The sequence below is a fragment of the Clarias gariepinus genome, chromosome 9 (genome assembly GCF_024256425.1).
Source record: "Clarias gariepinus isolate MV-2021 ecotype Netherlands chromosome 9, CGAR_prim_01v2, whole genome shotgun sequence".
Lineage (NCBI taxonomy): Eukaryota > Metazoa > Chordata > Actinopteri > Siluriformes > Clariidae > Clarias > Clarias gariepinus.
The window spans coordinates 14,760,083-14,783,574 of NC_071108.1; the positions used below are offsets into that span (position 1 = coordinate 14,760,083).

At 36.0% G+C, this 23,492-nt stretch overlaps 1 protein-coding gene across 2 annotated transcripts; it reads right to left on the minus strand.

Moving 5' to 3' along the window:
* Window positions 1-1,398: 1,398 nt before the first annotated feature.
* On the minus strand, window positions 1,399-22,845 carry slc38a5a (solute carrier family 38 member 5a). Of its 2 annotated transcripts, none has more exons than XM_053503907.1 (16): window positions 22,655-22,845; window positions 16,436-16,562; window positions 12,957-13,038; window positions 11,694-11,809; window positions 10,743-10,816; window positions 10,505-10,597; window positions 10,306-10,384; window positions 9,867-9,949; window positions 9,616-9,674; window positions 9,309-9,464; window positions 8,657-8,736; window positions 7,259-7,359; window positions 7,028-7,143; window positions 6,734-6,878; window positions 6,123-6,226; window positions 1,399-4,578 (listed from the first exon to the last, which is right to left on the minus strand). In XM_053503907.1, the coding sequence occupies exons 2-16, from the start codon at window positions 16,489-16,491 to the stop codon at window positions 4,477-4,479; spliced, it is 1,446 nt and encodes a 481-aa protein (XP_053359882.1). In that variant the 5' UTR covers window positions 16,492-16,562; window positions 22,655-22,845; the 3' UTR covers window positions 1,399-4,476. The 2 variants fall into 2 exon arrangements, with proteins under 2 accessions (XP_053359882.1, XP_053359883.1); XM_053503908.1 differs by lacking the exon at window positions 22,655-22,845 and adding an exon at window positions 18,392-18,648.
* Window positions 22,846-23,492: the final 647 nt, after the last annotated feature.

The following is a 23,492-nucleotide window of genomic DNA, read 5'->3' on the forward strand; positions in this document are numbered from 1 at the left end:
CTTACCGTCCATAGAATTAAAGAACAACTGTACACCTGCACCACCTACTGTAATCATCCAATAATGTGGCAGGACCATGATGGCAAAACATCATACAGATACAAGTCAAGAGCTTTATTTAATGTTCACATCAAACATCAGAATAGGGAATTAGTGTAATTTCTGCATGGCATGATTGTTGGTGCCAGAACCGCAGATTTGAGTTTTTTAGAAACAGAAGAAAAGCATATTAGGTTCCACCCTGTCAGACAAAAATCGGAGGCTATCATGGCCTCACCCACACTGGTAACTTGAAGATCAGAAAAAGAAAAAAAAAACAGATGATGTTTTTTTCCAATCTTCAATCGCTGGGTTTGAGTAAGTCTGTAATCATGATAGCCTCAGATTTGTATTGTGAGATTACAGAAGTAGAACTTGATGTGGCCTTCTGCTGTTCTAGCCCATCCACCATAAGATCATAAGATTGTGCATGCTGAGTTGGAGTTCTGCTCACCATGATTGTAATGAGATTATATGGGTTACTATATCCTTCCGGCTATGTCTAACCAATCTGGTTATGTTCCCCTGACTGGTATTTTTAAAACAAACAAAACAAAACTGTTTCTCAATCAACATTTTTATCTCTGTGTAAACTTAAAACTGTTTCGGGTGAAAATTCCAAGAGATCAACCAACGGTTTCTGAAATACTCAAACCAGCCCATCTGGGACCAACAACCAAGCCATTATTTTTAATCACAGTGTTGACACATTTTGTTTATTTTGATGTTTAACGTGAACCTTAACAGTGACCTAAATCTGCATAATTACTTTATTTTTTTTTACTCTAAATAAATGTAATTATGTACAATAACATTTACATAAATGGATTTGAACCTTGCACGGGTAACAATCATGTGGTATTTTTGATTGATCCTCTGTAAAATCATTTAGTTTATTTAGATATAAAATGTAGACCCATCATATGACAAAATATGTACAAATAACTTATCTTTATTTAAATTTTTTATACAATTTCATGCAACAGAAGTTTGGTCCATGTCACAAATTTATAAAAAAACAAAAAAAAAAAGTACATAAAATCTTCTTAGTCATGGCGCTTTGGCAACACTTTGGTTGATTGTGTCAATACTGTACATGTAACCTACAGGAAACCGCACTTCCAAAGCTGGTTAAAGCAAACATATACTGTATGAAGACTTGAAGAATGAATGTGGGATAAAAAAAAAATAACCAGAACCAAAAAGATAAAAGTGCACACATTTTTTATACAAGTGTAATACCTATTTGTCATTGTGAAGTTCCTTGTGTGATGATAAAAAAAACAATAAAAAACCTGTAATGTTCTAACTCTAATGATAATGTTGCTGTTGAATTCTGCCAAAGCTTTTCATTTAAAAAAAAAATATTTTATAGAAATACATATACATTTCACTCATATGACATAAAAAAGGGTAATGTTCATTATTAAATCTTCAATATGCTTTGATTTTTGCCAAGATCATACAAGGTGAGAATTGTGTGAAAGTCATGCTTTGATCATGCATATGTTATTAATTAAATACAATTATTTCAATTAGAATTTTAGGAAATAACCAGATTTTGTTATGTAACTTTTTTACTGGTAACAACCCTATATAATAGAAAATTACTATATTTTTTATCATGTTAAGGGTTTTCCAAGCCAACGCACAAACTATATGTGGTTTACTACATTGTGGTCATGTGTCCTTCACAAATCATTACCCATCATTTACTCTGCTACAAAATCAATATCTTTATGGAAGTAGTCTTCTATATTTTTAAGAACAGGGTCAGAATGAAAAAATGTGCATATATCAAACTATATATCAAACATACTACTTCCTAGCGTCCCTGTCAGGTTCTAGACACATCTGTCATGTTGTCACTAATTTCCTTGCTTGTGCATGTAGGGGGGACTTGGCTCAGTGTGATGGAGGGATAAACATTAAAACATTGTGTAAGAATAATTTTATCACCAAGTAGACAATCTAAAACAAGAAGAATTTGCAATAGAGCAAAAATTTGTAAAACACGAGATGAAGACAGAAATTATGCTATGTAAGAGTGAAACTAATCTGAAGTATTAAAAGTATCAACAAAAAAAAAGTCAAAAAATCTTTGTTTCTGTACTCAATTTTTCTGTAAATAGAATTGCATGCACTTAGAAAGTTAAACTCTGCTTCAAATTAGCTTGGCAACCAATTTGAACATAAAAATGTAAAAACACACCATCATACACTGCCTGGCCAAAAAAGTCACCTTTTAGAAGGGCCAAATTATTGGAAAACAACTAAGGAGATTTAAAATGATTTAAACTGGGTTAAGAACCTTTCAGCATATTATTAAAACTTGGAAGGATAGCGCTGAAGAAATGCCGTCGGAAAATCATGATTACTTAAACACTTGGAGAAGTTGCATCATTAAAAAAGGGACGGTAAAAATCGCAGGTATGTTTAATAGTAAAAGTAAGAACATTTCCATAATATGAGAACTCACAGGATTGGGTAGTGAGACTAATCAGAAAAAAAGTTTGAATTCCCTACTGTAGAAAGCACAAAAAAAAAGCTTGGTCATGTGGTCTGATGGGTTCAAATTGACAAGAGTCCAGAGTGAATGGTGTATTTCAGCACCATTATTGTATGTGGCAATAAAATGAAGACAGCTGATGGTCTGAATGTATTGAATGACCAAGTTATCACATCTACAGTAGGTTTAGTAGGTACAGAGTTTTTCTTCCCTAATGGCACAGACTTATTTCAGGAGTCAAACTGAGAAAGTGTGGTTCAGGGAGCATGAGGAATCATTTCACACATGAACTCCCCTACCATATTGTGTTGAAAAGTGTATGACTTTTAATTTTGGCCAGGCAGTGTGAAAAATACCTGCTTATGTATGCAACTCAACAAAACAATCTAATGTTATATGATATTATGACAAACTTCTTTTTCAACAATCCGCAATGCTATAAAACACACTTTTGGCAAGTAGTAGGGCTGCACGAATCAGATTTTTCTCCATGGGAATTGAGATTACAATTCTATCGCATGATTCTCATTTTTTCAACAAGAACAATTATTGCACACAATTTAAAAGAAAAAGACTTGCTGTCTTCACAGGACAATTTTTTTTAAATCATAAAAATTATTTTTTTCCATATTTTAAAGCCCTAAAATGAAGATGGACATTATTGTTAGGGTCACATTGAACATGATCTTTAAATAAAAATAACTAACAAGTAGCACCTGTGCTTTTGGACCCTTTACAATCCAACTACAGCATATCATCGCATGCGTTTATCTCATTATTATTTTTATCAGCATAAGCTAAATGTAACGGCATTTGTTAGGTAGTCTGAAAGTAAATACATAGTTTTTAATATAGAATTTAGAGCTGACAAAGGTTTTACTGCTCTACAGTAGCTTCACATACTTCATGGCAATAAACTGACTAGTCTGTTTAGCGCCGCCTCCTTGTTCCACGTCACATGAGTGACAGGGGAATACCGAAAGAGAGAAGTGATCAAGTTTTATGACTGATTCGCTAATCTCTGGCCTGATTGGTGAATTGATAGTGTTTTGTGTCACACGGTGAGTGTGAGCAGCGAGTGTAACCGATATAGCACTTGAGATTGCTGTCAAGTAAATAAGTGAACTTGTGAATGCATGTATGAATCAAGATCGTGATTTGTTGTTTTGATTAATCGTGCAGCCCTACAATGAGGATTATATACATTATCTATATCTGCTGATATTTCCTGTGCAAATATTTCACATTTTGTATTTGAATTGTTTTATACCCCTAATATTATATACAATTTTTGACTGTAAAAGTACTCTCTCTACAAAACTCCACATCATTAACCTCCAACTGTTACAATACTATTTTTAGTAACATTTTTTGAAAGCTCAATCAAGTTTTATCTTTTACTTCAGAAGGTTTTAAAGTCTTTCAGGAAAAATATTTTTTTATTTAAACATCTCTTGTTATCTTCAGTATTTGTCTTTGGTACAAAAGATTTACTCATAAAATTAAATTAAAGCCCAAATTAAGTAAGCCATGTACTTAAGTACTTAAGACTGCAGTGCAAATTACTCCAGGATGAGAACAAATGGGTTAAGAGAAAGAGCATGTTTACTGTAAGGGTGTTGCAATGTTAGAGCACTTCATCAGTGTTGTTTCTCCTCACAGTTCCAATGTTAGACATATACACATAAACAACGCTTAAAAAAATAATACAAAGGCCCGTTCTGTTGTCATCCATCCAACCATCCATCCAGCAGGTGTCAGGTACAGTATTTATGGTGGTGGTAGATGATGGGTTTTTGGTCTTCACAGAGCAAAGTCTCACTTCCTTTTCCATCTGATGCAACGTGGTCAGTTTTAGAGGTCCGTGAGCTTGTTAATGATGGAAATGTGTGTTTCTGTGTGCATCCTTACTGCTCTGCTTATGTCTGTTAGTGTCCTCCGACTGCGTGGTCCCCACTCACCCACTGTATGATAATGGAGGTAATGCTCATCACCATGAAGAGGAAGCCGAGAGTTGCAAACAGTGCTGCCTGAAGGACAACAAATAAAAAGAAATGTAAACAGTTACAATTAAGGCGAGTGAGAAGATTACAATTGTGTATTAACTATACACAAGTATAGATGCGTGATGTCATTTTTTTTTTTTTACTTGTCCTACAGGTGAAGTGATGTTTTCCCAGGCCAAAGCTAACATTTAGGGCTGGTTTATGTTTCAGTATTAAGTCTACACCACAGGTCTCGTGAATGGTTAAATGGTAATAAAAAACAACATGGCAATGCTTATTTACATTTTCTAAATGTAATGTAAAAATGTAATATTACCATGGAAGACAGAAAAGTACAGAAATATTTGTTTATTGCAGTTTTGTTTGAGAGAAGATTAGGTTAATGAAGTTGGGATTTCTGTTCACCAAAGAGTGGTGATGAAACTCAGCACAATAGCACGGAATCTCTGCTGACAACTAGCGTTTCGGTGGTGTAGAGCGAAGCAGAGCGAAACAGACACTCCAGACCCCAGACGCATAAATACTCGCAACCGGCGGTCTACTTAGACTTGACGCAGAAGCATAAATCAGGCTTTAAATTTTATGATCATATGTAAGGCTTTTAAAGCTTTGGAATTGAAACATAAGAATATGTCATGAGGTCATTACATCCCAATACGCGCTCATATGTACGCTCATATTTAAATTATGTCAAATACACCTTAATTGATGCTGGTGGACAAATAGAGGCAATAGATTAAAAGTTTGGCTAAAGTTATCCAAGAGTCGGAGAAACAACTACATTTAGAAGTTTCAGAGAGGGAAATGTTAGTCAAATAAATGTTTAGAGAAATGGTGGTTTTGAGAAACGTGATTATGGTCCAAGAATTTTGTCTTTTACAACCCTTTTTAAAATTTGCAGCTGGATACTTAAGGACCAAAATCGTGTAGAAAATCTGTCTATTTTTTTTTCTAGTATTCAGATTCAGATTAAATCTAGATGTCAGATTTAATTGAAGCCAATATTCATTTAAATATTGAAATATTGAAAAGAAGAGATGATGTCCAAGCATCATCACTTCACGCAGCCACTTGTATTTAAATGTCTATTATGCAATTGAAACTAATTAGCTGATAAAATTCCATGAATTTGCCTCCAATGTTCCCAGATGATAAAATTTTTAATTATTATTACTTACAGATAACTTCCCGTCACATTACATTTGCTATAATTAGTGATGTCATACTGAACTGTAAATTAAAACATTTTGTCAAGCTGTTATAAAGAGATGAAATAAGCATGACCAGATATGTTTGAATGTACAGGTAAAAATCCTAAGAAGTAAAAAGTGTGTATGCTTGTTCTTCAAATCCCCTTGACCAGATGCAATTTTGATAAATAGCAGCTTGAATAATTCTTTTTAATGCATTTTTTCCCTTCTTTTGCCATTTTATAGCATGAAGCTGATTAGGTTTACCATTTTATTTTTAAATTAATAATAACTTCTGTAAAATGTAAGCAACACATCACTTAGGGGTCACATAAACATTCATCATTCATGTTCAAGATGATAGTATAGCAAATTTACCTGGATCTTTGGCCGAGATTTTAGTGGCTCCTGCTCTTCAGGGATGATGCGAACGTAAAATACACCAGGTAGTATGAAGATAAGAGTGGGTGCTGATGTGGCTCCTGGAAAGACAAAGGTTTTCCGCAAGTTAAGTCTGCAACATTATCGTTGTTGATTTTGTTTTAGTTCTTTTTCCTGATTTTCTCCCTAATTTAGTCATTTCCAATTCCTCCACGTCACTAGGGGGCTCCCACACAAGGCTACTACTACTAGTCAGTTGGGAGGGCCGAAGACTATCACGTGTTTTCTCGGAACCACATGACCCCAGCCAACCGCATCTTTTCGAACTGCTCGCTCACCAGTGTAACACACTCGGAGGACAGCGCTGTCCGCTCCTTCCACTTGCATGAGCTCACAGACACCCCTGATTGGCTGTAGAGCCGTGAAGTGAGAGCACTAAGTATCTCTCGCCCCTCCCCTCTCAGAGAGCTCGGCCAATCAGCTCTCTCTAGACCTCCAGCTGCGAGAGGTTACAGCATTACCCGGGAATCGAACTCGCGATCTCCAGATGATAGGACGAGCACTTTACAACTCCAATTTTGTTTTAGTTCTAATTGATTAAAGCTCACCAATGACGCCGAAGATGTCTCTGATGTCAGGGACAAAGATGACAAGTATGTTGACAAATGTAAGGAGAACCACAGCGATAAGGATGTGGCGAGCCCAGCTGAAAGGTTTTTCAGGGAAGAGCAGCTGCTGCACAGCACGGCGGATCTAAAAACACACACAATGTACACGGCTGTTTAACAAAAAAAAAACAACTCCGGACTGCGTTATACATTCCTGACTACAACTGATTCAAGAACTAAAAACAAGAAAAACTCATGTGTGAGTTTATGTCTTTCTGAATGTGTGTATTTTACCGGGAAGAGAACGACGGGCACAGTGAGGGTGACGGCCACCAGCACTGCCAGGCGCACACACAGCATCAGTATATCGTTGGTGCTGTAACTCTTCAGGAGTTCATCATTCACATTACCTACACACCATACACACACACAGGTTTCAGAGTGTATACATTAGATTTAGAGACTACATTCATGCATAAACACTGAATATAAACATTTTATCTTGTACCTCTAGCACATCCTTACCATAGAAAGTGAGGTACCCAAAGATGGCGGTTAGCAGGTACATGACGAACATGGCCAGTATGGAAATGTTAGCCACTCTCTGCATGCGCTTCTTAGACGCACTGGTGTAGATGAATGATAGAAACACACACACACACACACATACACACACAGGCAAAATGAAAGATATTCATTAGATAATCTGTTAAATGTTAAGTAAGTAACTAAGGTTGCACTTGTATTATTTGATATGCACTTGAAATTATTTAAGATTTTCATGAATTACATGGATACTGTAAGGCTTGTAATTCCTTACCGTCCATAGCACCAATTAATAAAATTAAGCCCACAATGACTAATATAACCAATTCACTTCTTAAGTAACATGTTTGGTAACTGGAAAAATTTGGAAACGCTCGTTAGCCAAATCTGCAGGTCTTTGGATAGATAGTAGAGGAAAGATACATGGCGGAGGCAGAGAAATCCGTAATTGGTTAAATGTCCGCCCTGCTGGGTCCTAGTGCGCAACTCTTACTGGTATAATCAACATCCGTGAACGCGTGTAATGTTTACTATAACACTGTGACCACGTGTGTGCGCATAAAACATGTTTTATTTTGTGTCTGTATGCGTGTGTGTACAGCGCGCGTGTAAAGCGAAAGCAAGTCTCATTAGAGACGTTAAAAATCCATGTTCTCCCTCTGCTCAAAGCTTAGCCTGCTCTTTGCCTGCTGTGACCCCTCCTACTTTCACCACCTTCACAAACACACACACACACACACTCTTTCTTTCTGCTCTACACAGAAACACTTCTCTGTCGCGATTCTTTTCAAAGGTAAAGTGCAGGTTAATTTGTTTTATTTTTACTTTACAGCAGTAATACCGTTAGTGTGTTTTTATATTAAGACGAAATTATGCTCGTAATCCAAGGTTCCACTGTATATATTTGGCAGATGTAAAGCAGATGTAGAGCATACATGTGTATGTTTTTTTGTGTTAGTCAATTCTTATTTTATTATTATTATAAGTGCTCAAGGAGCAACATGTGTATGCACTTTCTAAAGATTTTAGTTCTGTTTTTTGAATAAAGGATTTGAAATGAATTCTTTTCTTGTTTTTTTATCCGATTCATTGATTAATCGTGGTTGGGGGAATTAGTTACACTTAAAGAAGTTACACTTCATTAAGATTTAAACACATGGCAATAAATAAATGTTTCAACAACCTTTGTTAACATTACTTATGCTTTCTTCATGATAGTTTTAACACTTGATAAGTTACTTAAGAAAGTTGTTAAGTAACACATTAAAGAATGCTAGCATAGAGAACCTTCATGTAAAGTGTTATTTAATGCATGTCTTAGGTGAATTGGTAAGTAGTTAAAATGTGTGCATATGTGAACTATAAAAAAAGACTTACTTTTTCAGTTCCGTGTAGATGGGCAGCACTTCAGGGTGACACACAAAAGCGAAAGCTAGAATAGGAATTGTATACGCTGCCTGAAATACACAGAGTTAAGAGTTCATCAGAAGTTCATCAGCACAAACAACACCTGCTACTATGACAACTGCTGTACTTCTACCATATTTATAATCACTACCATTACTACTATGACAACAATATTATTATTACTACTTCTAGAACTACTACTACTACTACTGGTTTAATTAGTATTCCTACCAACATACTTGTTATTGTTGTAGCAGTAAGTTATTCTTACTTAAACAACTTCTAATAATACTATTACCACCACCACCACCACTCCTGCTACTAATATTTCTATTGCTACTATTCCTACTACTGCCACTGTACTGCAAGCATTGAGCATTTATTTAGATGTCACTGATTTCAAACACATTTTTGTCAATTAGGTGACCACTGGAATGCACTAGTTAACTAGTCGAAATGCTGACTAGTGTGACTAATTAAACCACTGCCGCAAACACTACTCCTACTTCTCCTCCTCCTTCTTTCGTTTACTATTCCTAATACTTAAACCATTTAGACTTAGAAACATGTAATGCTTATTTCTCTTTCATTTTTGTACAAGACGGAAAGCAGGATTTCTTACTTGCGGGGTGAGTGTGATCAGTTTCGCCTCACAGGTGCCGTTGTGAGAGAAATCAGCATGAGGGTGTGTAGTGGTAAAAGAAGGGGTAGTGGTGATGTTGTTGCTGAAACTGGAGTGCTCATGCGAACACGCAGTGACAAACTTCTTATAGATGACCTAATGGACCATAAAAGAAGATTATTATTATAGTATGTATAGTGTATACATGTATAAAACTAATAATAATTTCTACTTTCAAGACATTTCCAGAATTATTGGACTGTGGTGGAGAAATGGAGGGATGAATGGATAAATGCACTGGACTCACAGATATGAGGAAGAAAAACATGCATGAGAGTGAGAAACCACTGGTGTAACCCAGATATCCTGAAAAAATATATTACAGCATGACATAAATACACAAATTACAGAACCAACAACTAATATTAATAGTTGATTATGATAACTCTTCTGTAAAAGTATTAAAAACACTCTGTAAATGTGACTGACAATGGAATATGATGATGGGAGTCAAAAAATGTAAAAAAAGAAAAAAAACAAAAAAAAGGGTGGACGTACCAAGGTGGCGCATTAGGGCAAGTGGGAGGATTATACAGATACTGACGATGATGATGAGATAGCTTCCATTCACATACCACTCTCTAACAGGACGCACATCAAAAAGCAAACACATACAGTACATCCTTTTAAAAACTGAATATCCAAATGCACAATATGAGGATCTGTTAACATTTATTAAATCATAAATTTAATGAAATTCCAAATCAGTGCACCTTTAATATACACATGGCAAACGTCTGTTGAACTTTTTCAGTCTGTATTTTTGCCAATGAGTGAAAGTTTTTTCTTTTAGATATGATTTCGGACAATTTTTCTAAACTGAACAAACAAACGTTAATGTTCAACTGCACACTTAAAGATAACATCATTACAATCTAAACATACTGTTTATACGGTAATGATGTGAATAAGAAACAGAAGAAAGAAAACTTCTTACGAGTTTGTTTCTCTGTCCAACAGGCCTATAATAACAGCCGGCAACTCCATCTTCACAATAAAGAGGTAGCTGGACATGGCTGCAACACAACAACAACAACAACAACAACAAAATAAAGCACCATCAAGTGAAAAATATAAAGCTATCACAACTTAGGTAGGTTGACAATTCTAAATATATATTTTTTGTTCAGTCTTACCGCCGATGTTATGAATGGTGATAACGCAGGCTGCTATTACTTTGCCAACAGATCCAAATGCACGAAAGCCCAACTGTTCATAGGCACGAATCCCTAAAAAAACAAACAAAAAAAAACAGACAAACATTTTCTATTTATGCTATAATGATATTGTATAATTCGATTAAGAAAATCACAGGAAAATGTCAAAACATTCAAATGATGATGTGATCTGCAATATCCAGGACTGATCTCTTACCGACCACTCCAGCACTCTTCAGCAGCAGGTGGATGGAGTACGCAGACAAAATAGCGATGAGGATGATTAGGATTCTACAGCAATAGCAACAAACAAGAGAAACCAGTCTGTCAATTTCCAGAGTTCACCAGCCATAGTGTCTATCTGTATGTTATCTATTTGGCATTAGATTTTCTCAGTAAGAAATGTACCAGCACTGTGAGGGATAAATCTGCTCTGTAATCTCATTAGCAGCATTAGGCTTCATCCGAAACTGAGCTGTTTCCTGAGCCACACTCTGCTCTGGATTACACAGCTGTCTGCTAGCAGCCCATAGCCACTAAAATGAAAATGTATGTAAACCCAGTGCAAGTTCACATACTGTACTGTGAACTGTTTTGTTGTGATCATACAGATCTTATGAAAACAGAAACACTTCCTTCTTTCATTTCTTATCAAAAGCACCTTTTTAGCTTTTTTGCATTTTCCTTTAAAAAAAGAAATCTTGTTAATCTTTTAACTAGATTGAGTGAAACTAGATTGACACGTCACACACAGTCTGATCTAAATACGTGCAAGGCGAATACTGTTTCATGGAGAGAACCCACATTATTCTCCCTCCCTCCTGCTCCCTTCTCTCCCTTTTTCTCTCTCTCACACACAAACACAATTATATCCAACCTTTATTTAACTGGGACTCAAATTTGATGGTATGGGAACACTTAGCTGGGCTAAATTTAAAAGCACCCCAATTCCAGACACTAACATTCTTCCACTGCACTGAGAAAAAAATACGTTCTCATTTTCTGATGCAGCATTTGGACAAACTGTACAATACGAAGTAGCTTGATTTTTCTTCCTGTTCCAGCCAATATTCAAGCCTTTCAGTATTCTGGCGAATTATTATGTAATACAAATATATAAGAATATACCACACATGGCAAACACATGGTAAACAACATCATTACTCACAGAAAGAGGAGGATGCCAGTGTTGGACATGGCATATGCTAGACCCAGAATTCCGCTGCCCATGATAGCATTACTGAGGTTAAAGATGGACATCCCAAACGATGTCTTTCCTACGAACTGTAAAAAAAACAACAACATAGATTGTATTAATACCAGAACGGGTAAATGTGCCTGCTTTGCCAACCTAATTATTTTTTACATGACTTCACAAACTCACAAGGTATCTTAAAGCATATCAGCAGTGTCACAAAACACCCACTCCTACAATAACATCACTCACACTTGCACACAAAAAGTCTAATTATGAATAGAGAGATCAGGTCTGTCTATTTTAGGGACAAATATCCCACAGTAAGACAAAAATATTACATAGTATTTCAACATTTACTGCTGAAAAAAAAAACCACATTGTTTTGTAAAGATTGATATGAAATTTAGGGTCCTGACCCATCCCTCATTTTGTCATATTAAATTAAATTTGATTTAATTATGTTCAATAAAATCCCTAAATCCCTTTGTATCCCTAAAGATGCAAATAAAAAGATTGCTTAGCTACGTAACAACATCAGCAGCAACCTCATTTCCCCCCTCATCTGTTCCAGCCACTTAGCAGTATACGCCGGCCTGATCATCTATCATCATCTTAACCTGTTTCTCACTGGTTCACATCTGAAGTTAGATGTTTTTTATGCTTGAATCACTGTATGACACTGGTTAGGTACAGGGACTGGAGTCAAAAACGTCTTTAGGAAGCCTGGAGAACTAATCCTCAAAACTACAGTAAAAATACAAGTAGGTCTGTAAATCTCTTTGGGAGCAAAAAATAAAGAAATGAGTAGTGGCTCAAGACTTGTATCGTACTATACAACTCCATTCCATGTAAAATCTATAAATGTATAAAGGTTATAAACAATCAGTTTCTCATCACCGTCTGTTAACAAAAGAAAGGTGACTAATATACATTTTATTCAGAAATATCTTCTGAATTTTTCACCTTTGTAAGTAACTAGTTGACTGTATAAGCTTAGTATTACAAAATGAGCATGTCTGCATGATGTATTATAGTGGAACCTTATAACTAACATGAAAGGAAATAAACAAAACACAAAAACACAATATACCTCAATAAATAAAAAAAATGAAGTAGACCCTATGAAATATATTGAAAGAAATGATTATGTTTCTCCTTACAGCTCACTGAACAACCGGTTAGTCGACTAGAAACACATTTTTTCTGGTTAACAGGGGCTGATGTAATACCTACATCTGTAAACTCAGCCTTCTTCCCTTCAGTCTGCTTGGGTAGGAACTCTTCTTTTTCTTGCATGTTTTCCAGGGGATCAAATCTATTAATCAAACAAAAATATGCATGCATTTTCAGTGCTCCGAAAAAGAAAGGACGTGAAGATAGAAGCTTGACAGTACAACCTACCGAGTATTCCTTAATACAAGGAACATACTTCACAATGTTTAGAAAGAATTTACCCCTACATAGTTTTTTTTTTTTTAATAATGTACCTGGTAGGGTTTTTTGACATCGTGTGTACTTCCCTATGCCTCTGTCTATTACATCTTTTTTTTGTTTTATGTCATATGTTTATAATAAAACAGCCCCTTGATTGCGCTTCCTCATTACAAATATGGTGATCCTTCTTATGGCTTGCATTTCTTTATAACATGTAAATATGCGTTATGTAGTAGAATCAGAAAATGCATTAGAATTTAAATATCACTTTGTCTATAAATAAACCAGAGAGAACATTCAGACACGTCATGCATGCATGCCAGAAATCCAGATGGAAGCGTATTGAGGGGTGGTGGACACTTTATGCACTTTTTTTTTTTTACAGTGGCTTGGAAAAGTTTTTTAACTCCATCATTTTTGTTCATTTTATTGTTATAGATTTAATGATAATTTTATTAAGTAGCTTTTTAAGGCGCTGACTGCACCAACATCCAACAATCACTTGTCCTGAAGCTCTGCGGTTTTGTTGTGGCTGTATGCTTCATCTTATTGTACTGAAAGGTCAATGGCCGCTCCACTCTTAGGTTGTATGCACGCTATAGCTACTCTAAAGGTTCTCTCCATCGTTTTTCTCAATTCTGACCATTCTCCCTAACCCCGATGAGACGCACCCCATAGCATGATGCTGACACCACCATGCTTCATCATAGGAATGGCAGCTAGCATAGTTTTGCTTTTATGTGTAGTTGCTAGTCATGTCATCTTTATACACAATATCACCAAAATCACCAGGGATCTAACTATTAACATTAACTAACCAGCTAAATGATCTTTCTACCTAGTCAAGAACTGCTGTAAATACATCAATTAGTGTGGTCTAATTTAGTTGTAAAAATTCTATGTTCAACTGTATCCAGCAGGTTTTGAAGAATAAATGCCTGGATATGGATTGTTATATAACAGTTTAATTGCACAAATATAAGATTTTTTATATATATATATATATATATATATATATATATATATATATATAATCTTATAATCTTATCTTATAATCTTATTGCAAATGTGAACTTTTTACCCTAAAGTGTTTTATCAGGCTCTGTTTCTCATTTTAATATTCACTTTTGGCCACTCTAATCTGAAACTGTTTCAACAAAAACAGGAAAAGCAAACAGTAACATGAGTATACACACACAAAACACACATTACCAACCATAAATTCAAACACAGATTACTTGCTCAATGATAATTTGATGTTAGTGAGGAAAGTGCTTTACAAACGAACTTATCTAACCCTATAACCTCAACCCACCCCATAACATTTTTAATAAATTCATTTAGCTTACTTACATCTATTAGACCCTAGTGGTATTTTCTATATTGAAATATGACTATATAATGTGACAGTTTCCCAATTATTTTCCTGGGTGTTTAAAAATTTAAATTCTCAATCGATGAGAATAATGTTATATGTGATATAAAATAACTACAAGTGTTTTTAAACTGTAATGCCCTTTTCCATTCATTTTCTTTCCAAATAGACAATAGTTTCTAACCATGGCAAGGTTTTTGTTCCCAATTTATTTACAGGTTAACCACTATTGGTTTATCGTTTGTCCACATCAACATTTCTTTCCTTTTCTTGTTAAGTAATTTAACGGAATTTAATTAAGTAATAGCAACTTTAATAATGTTTATTACTATTAATTATTTATTTACTTATATGTTTTAACCTTTTACATTTTTATGCAAATGAGCATAAATCTAACAAATTAAATCCAACAAGTGCTACAGAGACAAAACATAAAAAAGGAAAAAATAATAAATGACATTAAGTATTTGAACAAAGTAACAGATACTTACTTTTAGTAACTATTTTACTTTTTTTACTTTCTATTTTGTGAAATCTACTTTCTACTCAAAGTGAAATGGCTTTTTTATTGTCCACCCACAGAGTATATTTAGTTGGAGAAGCAATGAACATAAGACTGCAAATGACTACAAGAATATAATGTGTACATTGGACAGTGTTTATATTAATAGGAAGACATATATATATGACATATATAATAGGAATATGTTTAAAATATTTTTTGAGGGGGGTTTCCAATTTTCTCCCCAATATTAGTCGTAGCCAATTCCTCCCCGTCACTAGGGGGCTCCTAAATTAAGGCTACTACTACCACTCAGTCGGGAGGGTGAAGACTATCTCGTGTTTCCTCCGAACTGCGTGACGTCAGCCGACCGCATCTTTTCGAACTGCTTGCTCACGCACTGTTAGGGGCGGAGTAACACACTCGGAGGAAAGCGCTAGCTGCTCTTTCCGCGTGCACGAGCTCACAGACACCCCTGATTGGCTGTAGAGCCGTGATTAATGTGGGAGCGCAAGTACCTCTCATCCCTCCCCTCTGAAAGAGGTCGGCCAATCAGCTCTCTCTGTGCCTCCGGCTGTGAGAGGAAAACAGCATCACCCGGGGTTCGAACCAGCGCTCCTCGGATAATAAGGCGAGCACTTTACCACTGCGCTACTCGGAGGCCCAAGACGATGATATGTTGATGTAAATGGCTAATTAGAGTTATCCAGATCCAGACTTTTACATAGATTTTGTTATTTAGTTTTAAAGATTATTTTAATCACCCTGTATTTATAACTTAACTGTTAACATAACTGTATTCCATAAGATTTCATCTAAGCCAAACTTTTGATCGTTAAGACAGCAATTTCACAATCTGTTTTGTAACATTTTATCTTAATAGAAAAAAAACAGTGTGAATTACTCTCATCTGTGTTTCATTACATCTGATAATAGTCCTTGTGTTAGTAGGGTGGTATAGAATAATACACCATAAAACAATAAACTGCTCTTTAAAAACACTACTATAACTGGCTTACATGTCTTTTGCTGGTTGGACAACAGATTACAAGATCAGTTTTGGGATTTATTTTTCTTATACAAACCTTTGGCCTATAAGCAGCAGTAAGGCTTTAGCTGAGTCATGCCTACAAAGTGAAATCAACTCAACCTGTCCACAAGGGGTCAGAATGACTAAAATACTAGGTTACCTGGGTAACTAATTAGCCTCAGGTGAAACTCATTAACCAGCTGCCTATTTGTATCATGTGCACAGTCATGCTTGGTAGAGTCGAAATAAGTATGTGAAGTTAGATTTGAGGTAAAACTGTTGAGATCAAATTATGAAACCGTCTTGACATTGTTTAGAAATAAAATTAAGAAGGAGATCATTATGTTCTAAGCAGGACACAAGAGACATACCCATCCTCCTCGCTTCGTTGCTTATAGTGGCCGTTCACCATCTTGTCGAGTTCCATGGTGTAGTGGAAGAACGGAGATGCTTTAGCTGCAAACACGCTCCTCTAAAGACAAACTCTGCAAATGATATCTGGAAAACATTGGAATCCAAAACAAACCCACATATTTAGTACAGGTTTTAAGGCTTACACAGGATGCTTAAACACATGCTAAATGTTCTCTCTCAGCCAGACAGAGAACTTTCTGCTCATTCACAAATACATGCAATATCGTTAGGGTACAGAGTGAAGGGTGTTGTGATCACGCCAGGACTGAGTAGTTGAACAGTGGATCCGTGTTAAAATGAAAAGTAAACAAAAGCTCAAAATGAAGGCTTCATTACTGTGAGCATTTGAAAACTGAAAATACAAACAAAATAATGTACACTACCAGTAAAACGTGTTGACATACATGTGCAGCTTAATTCCACAGTCTTTATTTCCTTGTACTTTACAAAGCAAGACTATAGGCAAAATATGCAATAAACTCCATTGAGCAATTGATATTGAGATGCATCCACTACATATTCTCTGTAAAGCCTTCATTAAGGCTCTAATATGAGCTGCTGTAAAGCTGGTGATTTCTGAGGCTGGTAAGTCAAAATAAACCGCTCCTCTGCAGCAGAGGTCAATTTTGGTCTTGCGTTCTTAGGATGACTTCTTTAGGGAAGCCAGTTTGGTGCTCGTCATGGTGCTCGCCAAGTTTTGCAAATGCACTTGACAATACTGGTCTTGCAAGATCTATCACAGATCAGATGACCTACTTGTCTTAACTGACTTGTTGTTGTGGTTGTTATTTAACTACTTAATGCCATATGTGTTGTTTCATAGTTTTGATATCACCTGTATTGTTTAAGCATATAGAAAAATAAATCCAAACTTGTGTCCAAACTTTTGACTGGTAGTGTATGTTGCAAAATTTATTTATATATATAAATATATATATATATATATATATAAATTTTGCAGTCAGTACCTGAATGCTAATTACACATTTTATACAGCTTGATTTAAACGTTATATAGCTTTTTAACGCAGCTGAATGTCCATTTCCATGAAAGACACTTTCATTTTATTTTTGCTCGAGTCTTAATAAATAGTAACACCGATCCATTTGTAAACAATAAGAAAACTGAAAGAACTACCGGCCATGCAAATACAGTGGCTCCACCCCCTTAAACGTCAGAATGAGTTTGTATCCTGGTGTGTGAAAACAAACACAAAGGAATATACTCATTTACGCACAAATAAAGATCAGGGCAAAGCAACTGGCTTGCTGGAATTGACTCGGTTCACATGATGAGAAATTGAGACTTAGAGAGCAACTGTAAGGTTGAGGGGCAGGAATTTCAGACAGAATTAATCAGCTTTTGGCAGAACATTGCCCTTGGTCCTATGTTCTCATTCGTTCCTTTCTGTTTACAGTGTATGACTCAGGGGTTTTTTGGACCGTCAGACTGCATTCCATGTATAATTTCACCAAGACACCAAAGAAGGAAATTTATTTTGAGACTCAATAAACGTATGAGCGAAACTCAGATGTGACGTGTTTCCAAAAACAGCAACAAATCTTGGTTTCTACTATAGAAAACCACTCATTTTAAAAGGATATGAAACTCTATTATTACCATCAGAGATTGATCAACTATTATATCTGGAGACAATATTTGTATGACGATTCATTAAAGCAAATTACTCAGTTGCGGATTTCGGCAAAAGTAGCTGTCATGGACATATTTGAATCATTAACAGACTACAGTGTCATTAAAACAGATCCAAATACAGTTACAGGATGAGACTATTCATTACTATTCTTATTCTTATTCTTTTATTTTTTTAACAACAGGCTCATTTTTAGGTGTTCTTCCTTCCTCAAATCTACGATTCAGATAAAAAATATAACAAGAAAACACCAACTAACCCCACTACACGTCGAGAGCCTGTAGCAGCAGTTCCGTCTCGAGGGCGCGTGGCTCCTGTCTGATGCAAGACTCAGTCACTATTGATGCTTGCTCTACCACTCCTAGTGCTCCTGCCAGGAACAACTGATTCATGCAAGAGTGAAAGAGCGTCTCACAGCTGAGAGCTACACTCTTTCCTTTCGATTCAGTGTTTCAAAGGGTTCAATTCAAATCCTCTGGACTGTGCTGAGCCATCTGTTACACACTCTACACACTATACAGCACTTTAGTGTTTTACCTCATATCGGTCTTTACGCATACGTGGAAGAGGGAGTGGGATTAACACAAGCACGTGTGTGTATGTGTGTGCGCATGTCTGTTACTAGACACTCAAACAAAGGATAGCCATCAAAGCATGTGTGCACATGTACGTGCTTTTTTCTTTCTGTGAGTGATTGTAAAAAAAATATAAAAAAATAAAGTGATATGTGTGTTTTGTGGTATGTATCCCTGTGTGTGTGTGTGTGTGTGTGTAAGATTTCATCCGGGTTCATTGTTGAGCATTTGTAATGAGCTTAAGAGATCAGACTTTTTGAAGGTTACCATGTGCACCTGGTACACTGCAATCGTAAACACAACAAACTTTAACTACCAGTATTTTTTTAAACAATTTTTTTTAAAGAAACAAACAAAAAAAGACAATTTTATATATATATATATATATATATATATATAGATATAGATATATAATTCAGAAATGTTAATGCCTGATTAATTTTCTATGCAAATTAATCATGTGACCAATTTTGACCATAATGGCTTTCCATAATCGCAGTGTGGTAATCCAGCTGTGTGTGATAATTGCACTTTTAATGAGGATAACAAGATGATTGAGGAAACATCACCCGGTGTGCTGAATAGAGAAAAAAAAGCTTCTAGATGGAAGTTTGGATAAAAAAAGGATGGAAGTTATTTACTCAAGCTACCTTCAAAGGGAACCATTAGTACAAAAATACATTAAATGTAGAACACTGACAAAGGCTGTGAAAGCTACTTTGATTTCACTTACTGGAGACCACTGGACATTAGTAAGTAATCACAAGAGTAGCAGCACACCTAATCAATGACAAATGACACCTGCAATCATTCACTCTGGGTGTGTTAAAACAGAAGAAAGACATTTTGTCGAAGCATGTGTTAGCCTTTTGTGCTAGCCAAGTGAAAATGAAGATTACATACATGGTCATCATTATAGAAGCAAACAGGGCTCACAATTTGACTGCTGCAAGGAGTTTATCATTCGAGAGTATTAAATTTAATATTTGTTAAATGTTAATGTTTAATGTATTATAAAACTGCATTATGTTTCCTCTAACCAGTTTGTTGTACATTTCTTAATTCAAACATTGCACGGTTATAATACAAGTATATAATCTGAGTATTTTAACATTGTGATTAATCGTGATTAATCTTTGAGTTTGATTAACTAGATTAAAGTTTTTAATCGATTGACCGCACTTAGGAGGGGCGTTCAAGTCAACCTTGGGACTTGTGATGTAATTTCTCAAGAATTAAGCTGTAAAATTGATTGTACATCTGTTGTTTATCTGTGAATGATGTACATGTGTGTATGACGATTCTGGCGGAGGTGCTAGTTGGTTGTTAATAAAAAAATGTCTGATGGTACAAGCAGCTTTAAAATAGTAAGACACTACACCACACCGCACCATACTTCCCTTACTGCTAAAAAATATTACAGCAACAGACCCTACAGTAACCCTAACCACATACTAATCCTTCCTTATCCCACATAGCAAAATACTGCCAAGTCGTATTAAAACATAGCTTACATGCGTTCATGCACGACACTCTGATGTAATCCAGAACATATTTATTATTAAGTAAAAAACGATTAGCATGATTGATCTTAGTGTTGCAAAAATTCTCTACTGTATATATTATACATCTGTGACTTTAAAGTGAACTCCTATCTTCTCAAGCTTTGACAAGCCTTGTGTGGAGTGTATAATTAGCGGTTATATGAAAGTTACAAATGATTGTGGGGTTTCTATGGATTGTCAACTGAGTGTGTAGACGTGGCTCTCTATGTAAATTTTGTCCAGGTGCCACGTGCGCACACATACACACAGACCAGCAATGCTTTATGTGTTTATAAGGAAATGTTACCAGTCCTCAGTGTAGTCATAATATACATCCATTTTCCTCTCCTGTGTAGGATCGCAGGGCTTTGGAGCCTATCCTAGGGAACTCAAGGCACAAGGACACCTTGGATGGGGTGCCAACCCACCGCAGCGCACAAGCACACATACATGCACTCACATGCCCCATCATACACTATGGGCTAACTTTTTTTATTCATCAAAGAATGCTTTAAGTGCTTCTTATGCAACTAGGTTTTGCGTCTATTCTAGTCGCTATGTTGATTAATGATGACCGCAACATCAGAAGAAAATGTAATGGCTTGATATATGCGCATTGAGCGACACAGAGACCATGCAGGAGCCAATCAGAAACAGGTCATCAGTACATACCCTCCACCCTCCAGCATCTGATTGGCTGCTACTGTCCCTCCTGTAGCCTATGATTGGCTGAAATATCAGAATGTTGAGCACGCACAAAAGAGTGCAGAAAATACAGTTTGAGCGAACGCATGTGAGAGTTCAAGTTTTTTTTCGGGAAAAAAAAAAAAATCTGATTTACTACTTTGGTGTACAACAATGCATTCTTTACTATTTTTGCAAAGGTAGTTTTTTGCCGCCCTGTCCTTACACCCTCATATTCCACATATGGTATACATTGTTAGTTTTTCCACCATTCATTATTTACAGCTTTAAATTAAAATATGTTTATATTGTTGAAAGAACAAAGCGAAAAGTAAACAGAATACACTGACAGAATACACTGACTGAGGATCTACGTCTGTTACAGTAAATCTACATTTAGAATCATCATCCTGGATATAAATTCTGACCCACATTGTGTTGGAGAAACTGAGGTGGTGGCTGTTTGCATCATAGGCTGTAAAGAGCAGAGCACATGTGTACATTTTATCAGGAACTGCATGACAGAATGGTATTTGAATGTTGTCAGAGAGCAGGATGTGGACGCCGGTTTACCAATGAGTCAACGCGGAAACAGTAGAGTATCTCACTAAGCACACGTGGCTTTCATGCGTAGAAGAAGTTAATGTTCCTACGAAAGAATGACTGGATTCTTTACAACTGTTTTAACTTATTTTTTATTGATTTATTTAATGTAACCATTATAAAAAATATAAAATTTAAGCTATAATTTTTAAATGTATTGTTTTAAATGTTTATATAGGCTCTATGATTTAGGATCTATAGGGTGACTCAACAGTCAGAGACAAAAAATGTACGTACAAAAGAACGAAATTACAGCAAATGCTCAAATTGACAGCCTGTGATGTCGTTACTCTTGTATACTGTATAAGCTGAATTTGAGAATAGATCAGAACTGATCACATGCTCAGATTTTTGGGCCACCCTGTGCACATGGGTTTATGTGTATATAACTGTAAGCAGAAAACCTATAGTCCAAAGTTTCACACACATTACATATCTAAATAATTAAACGCATATTAACATGTATGTATGGACTTGATTTAATATCTCTGATAATATTGATGTCTCTAATGATGCTGAATGTCTTTACAGGGTGAACAGTTTTGACCTTGTACAAGCATTTGACCTTTACCAAAAATGACTGAAAGAAAGAAAAACAAAAAAAAGTTTCATTTCGGTTGCTGACAGTAAGATGAAGTTATACTAAGAACAATATCAATGTCACTGAAATGTCCTCATAAGGACAGCAAGATGGACGCGCGCGTCCTGTAATGTGTGAAATATTACACGTGCGCACGTGCTATGCTATTTCTAATGAAGTAACTGACTGAAGCGCGTGCAGGCAATCACCAATGGATAACGCTCTCATTCATAAAGAAATTACAGATATTATACAGATATTAATATTACAACAAGAAGCAGAAAGAGTACTCTAGCTTACGATAAAGTACGTGTCCAACTAGAGGCTGAGAAAGATGTGTGTGTGTGTGTGTGTTTGTGTGTGCTCTTTAAATGTATTTAACATTAACAGTATAGTAAAATGAAAAACAAAAAAAAACATGGGTATTTACACAACAATTGTAAGAAGAAAAATAAAAAGAAACCAACTCTAATAAAATGTTCCTTTAGGACACTCTGCTATCCTGTTATGTGAATGTATTAACACACTGTCCTTACCTTTCATCTAACACGTCTGAAGGTGATGTCTGATGGCGTCCTGTGTGTTTCGATAACCCTTTTTGGACCAGCTGGACCAGGGTGGATGAACGGATGGATGGAGGAAGAGACAACGAGAACGAACTTGACCGGCGATGAACCACGCGGTGAAAATTAGGATTACTGTAGCTCCGCCCGAAAAGCCCGCGAAAGCCTGAACTTCCTGCTTCGGTCATGGCTCCGTTGCTTAGAAACACCTAGAGTATTACGCCAGTTTCTGCTGCGTTTTACATTCAGATACAGCAGTCTGTTCTCGGAAGTACCCTGTACAGCATTCTGGGTTTTCCCACGCCCTGTGAATCAATATGCAAATATGAATGGAAATAAAACGTACACATCTTAAACATTGCTAAAGTGCTCCTCATAACAACCTCTGTAGATGTTTTAACCATAAATAATGTCTGTTCTGTTTCAGTAAAATAACTGCATTTTACACTGAAACACTAGACACTTTTCATACTTTAACATTTTAAACTTTAACCATCATTTTCCACCAGTTCCTCTAGTGCAGGTTATGAAACCCCCCAGTGCTGTCAACTAAACAAACTTGATCTGGTTATATACGTGGAACGTTCCACCTGGTCACGTGTTCACCGGGAATTGACCAGCAGGTCCTCATTATTCCTTTACTTTCTGTAATACTTACTAACAAGGTCCCTTTACAATACACCATTGTTACTCAAATAACATACAGTACTTCTATAAAGTAAAGGAATAATGGAGAAAACAATGCACACGCACACACGTGTGTGTGTGTGTGCGCGCGTGCGCGTGTATTTATTTTAATTTATTTTTATAT

Bases quoted from the DNA above. Each gene is read 5' to 3' on its own strand.
- slc38a5a (XM_053503907.1), bottom strand. From the start codon at position 16,491: ATGGAACTCGACAAGATGGTGAACGGCCACTATAAGCAACGAAGCGAG. The intron at 10,385-10,504 runs GTAAGACTGAAC...GTTGTGTTGCAG, and splicing joins CACCATTCATAACATCGGCG to CCATGTCCAGCTACCTCTTT. The intron at 7,144-7,258 runs GTAAGGATGTGC...TATGGTGTGTAG, and splicing joins TGGGTACCTCACTTTCTATG to GTAATGTGAATGATGAACTC.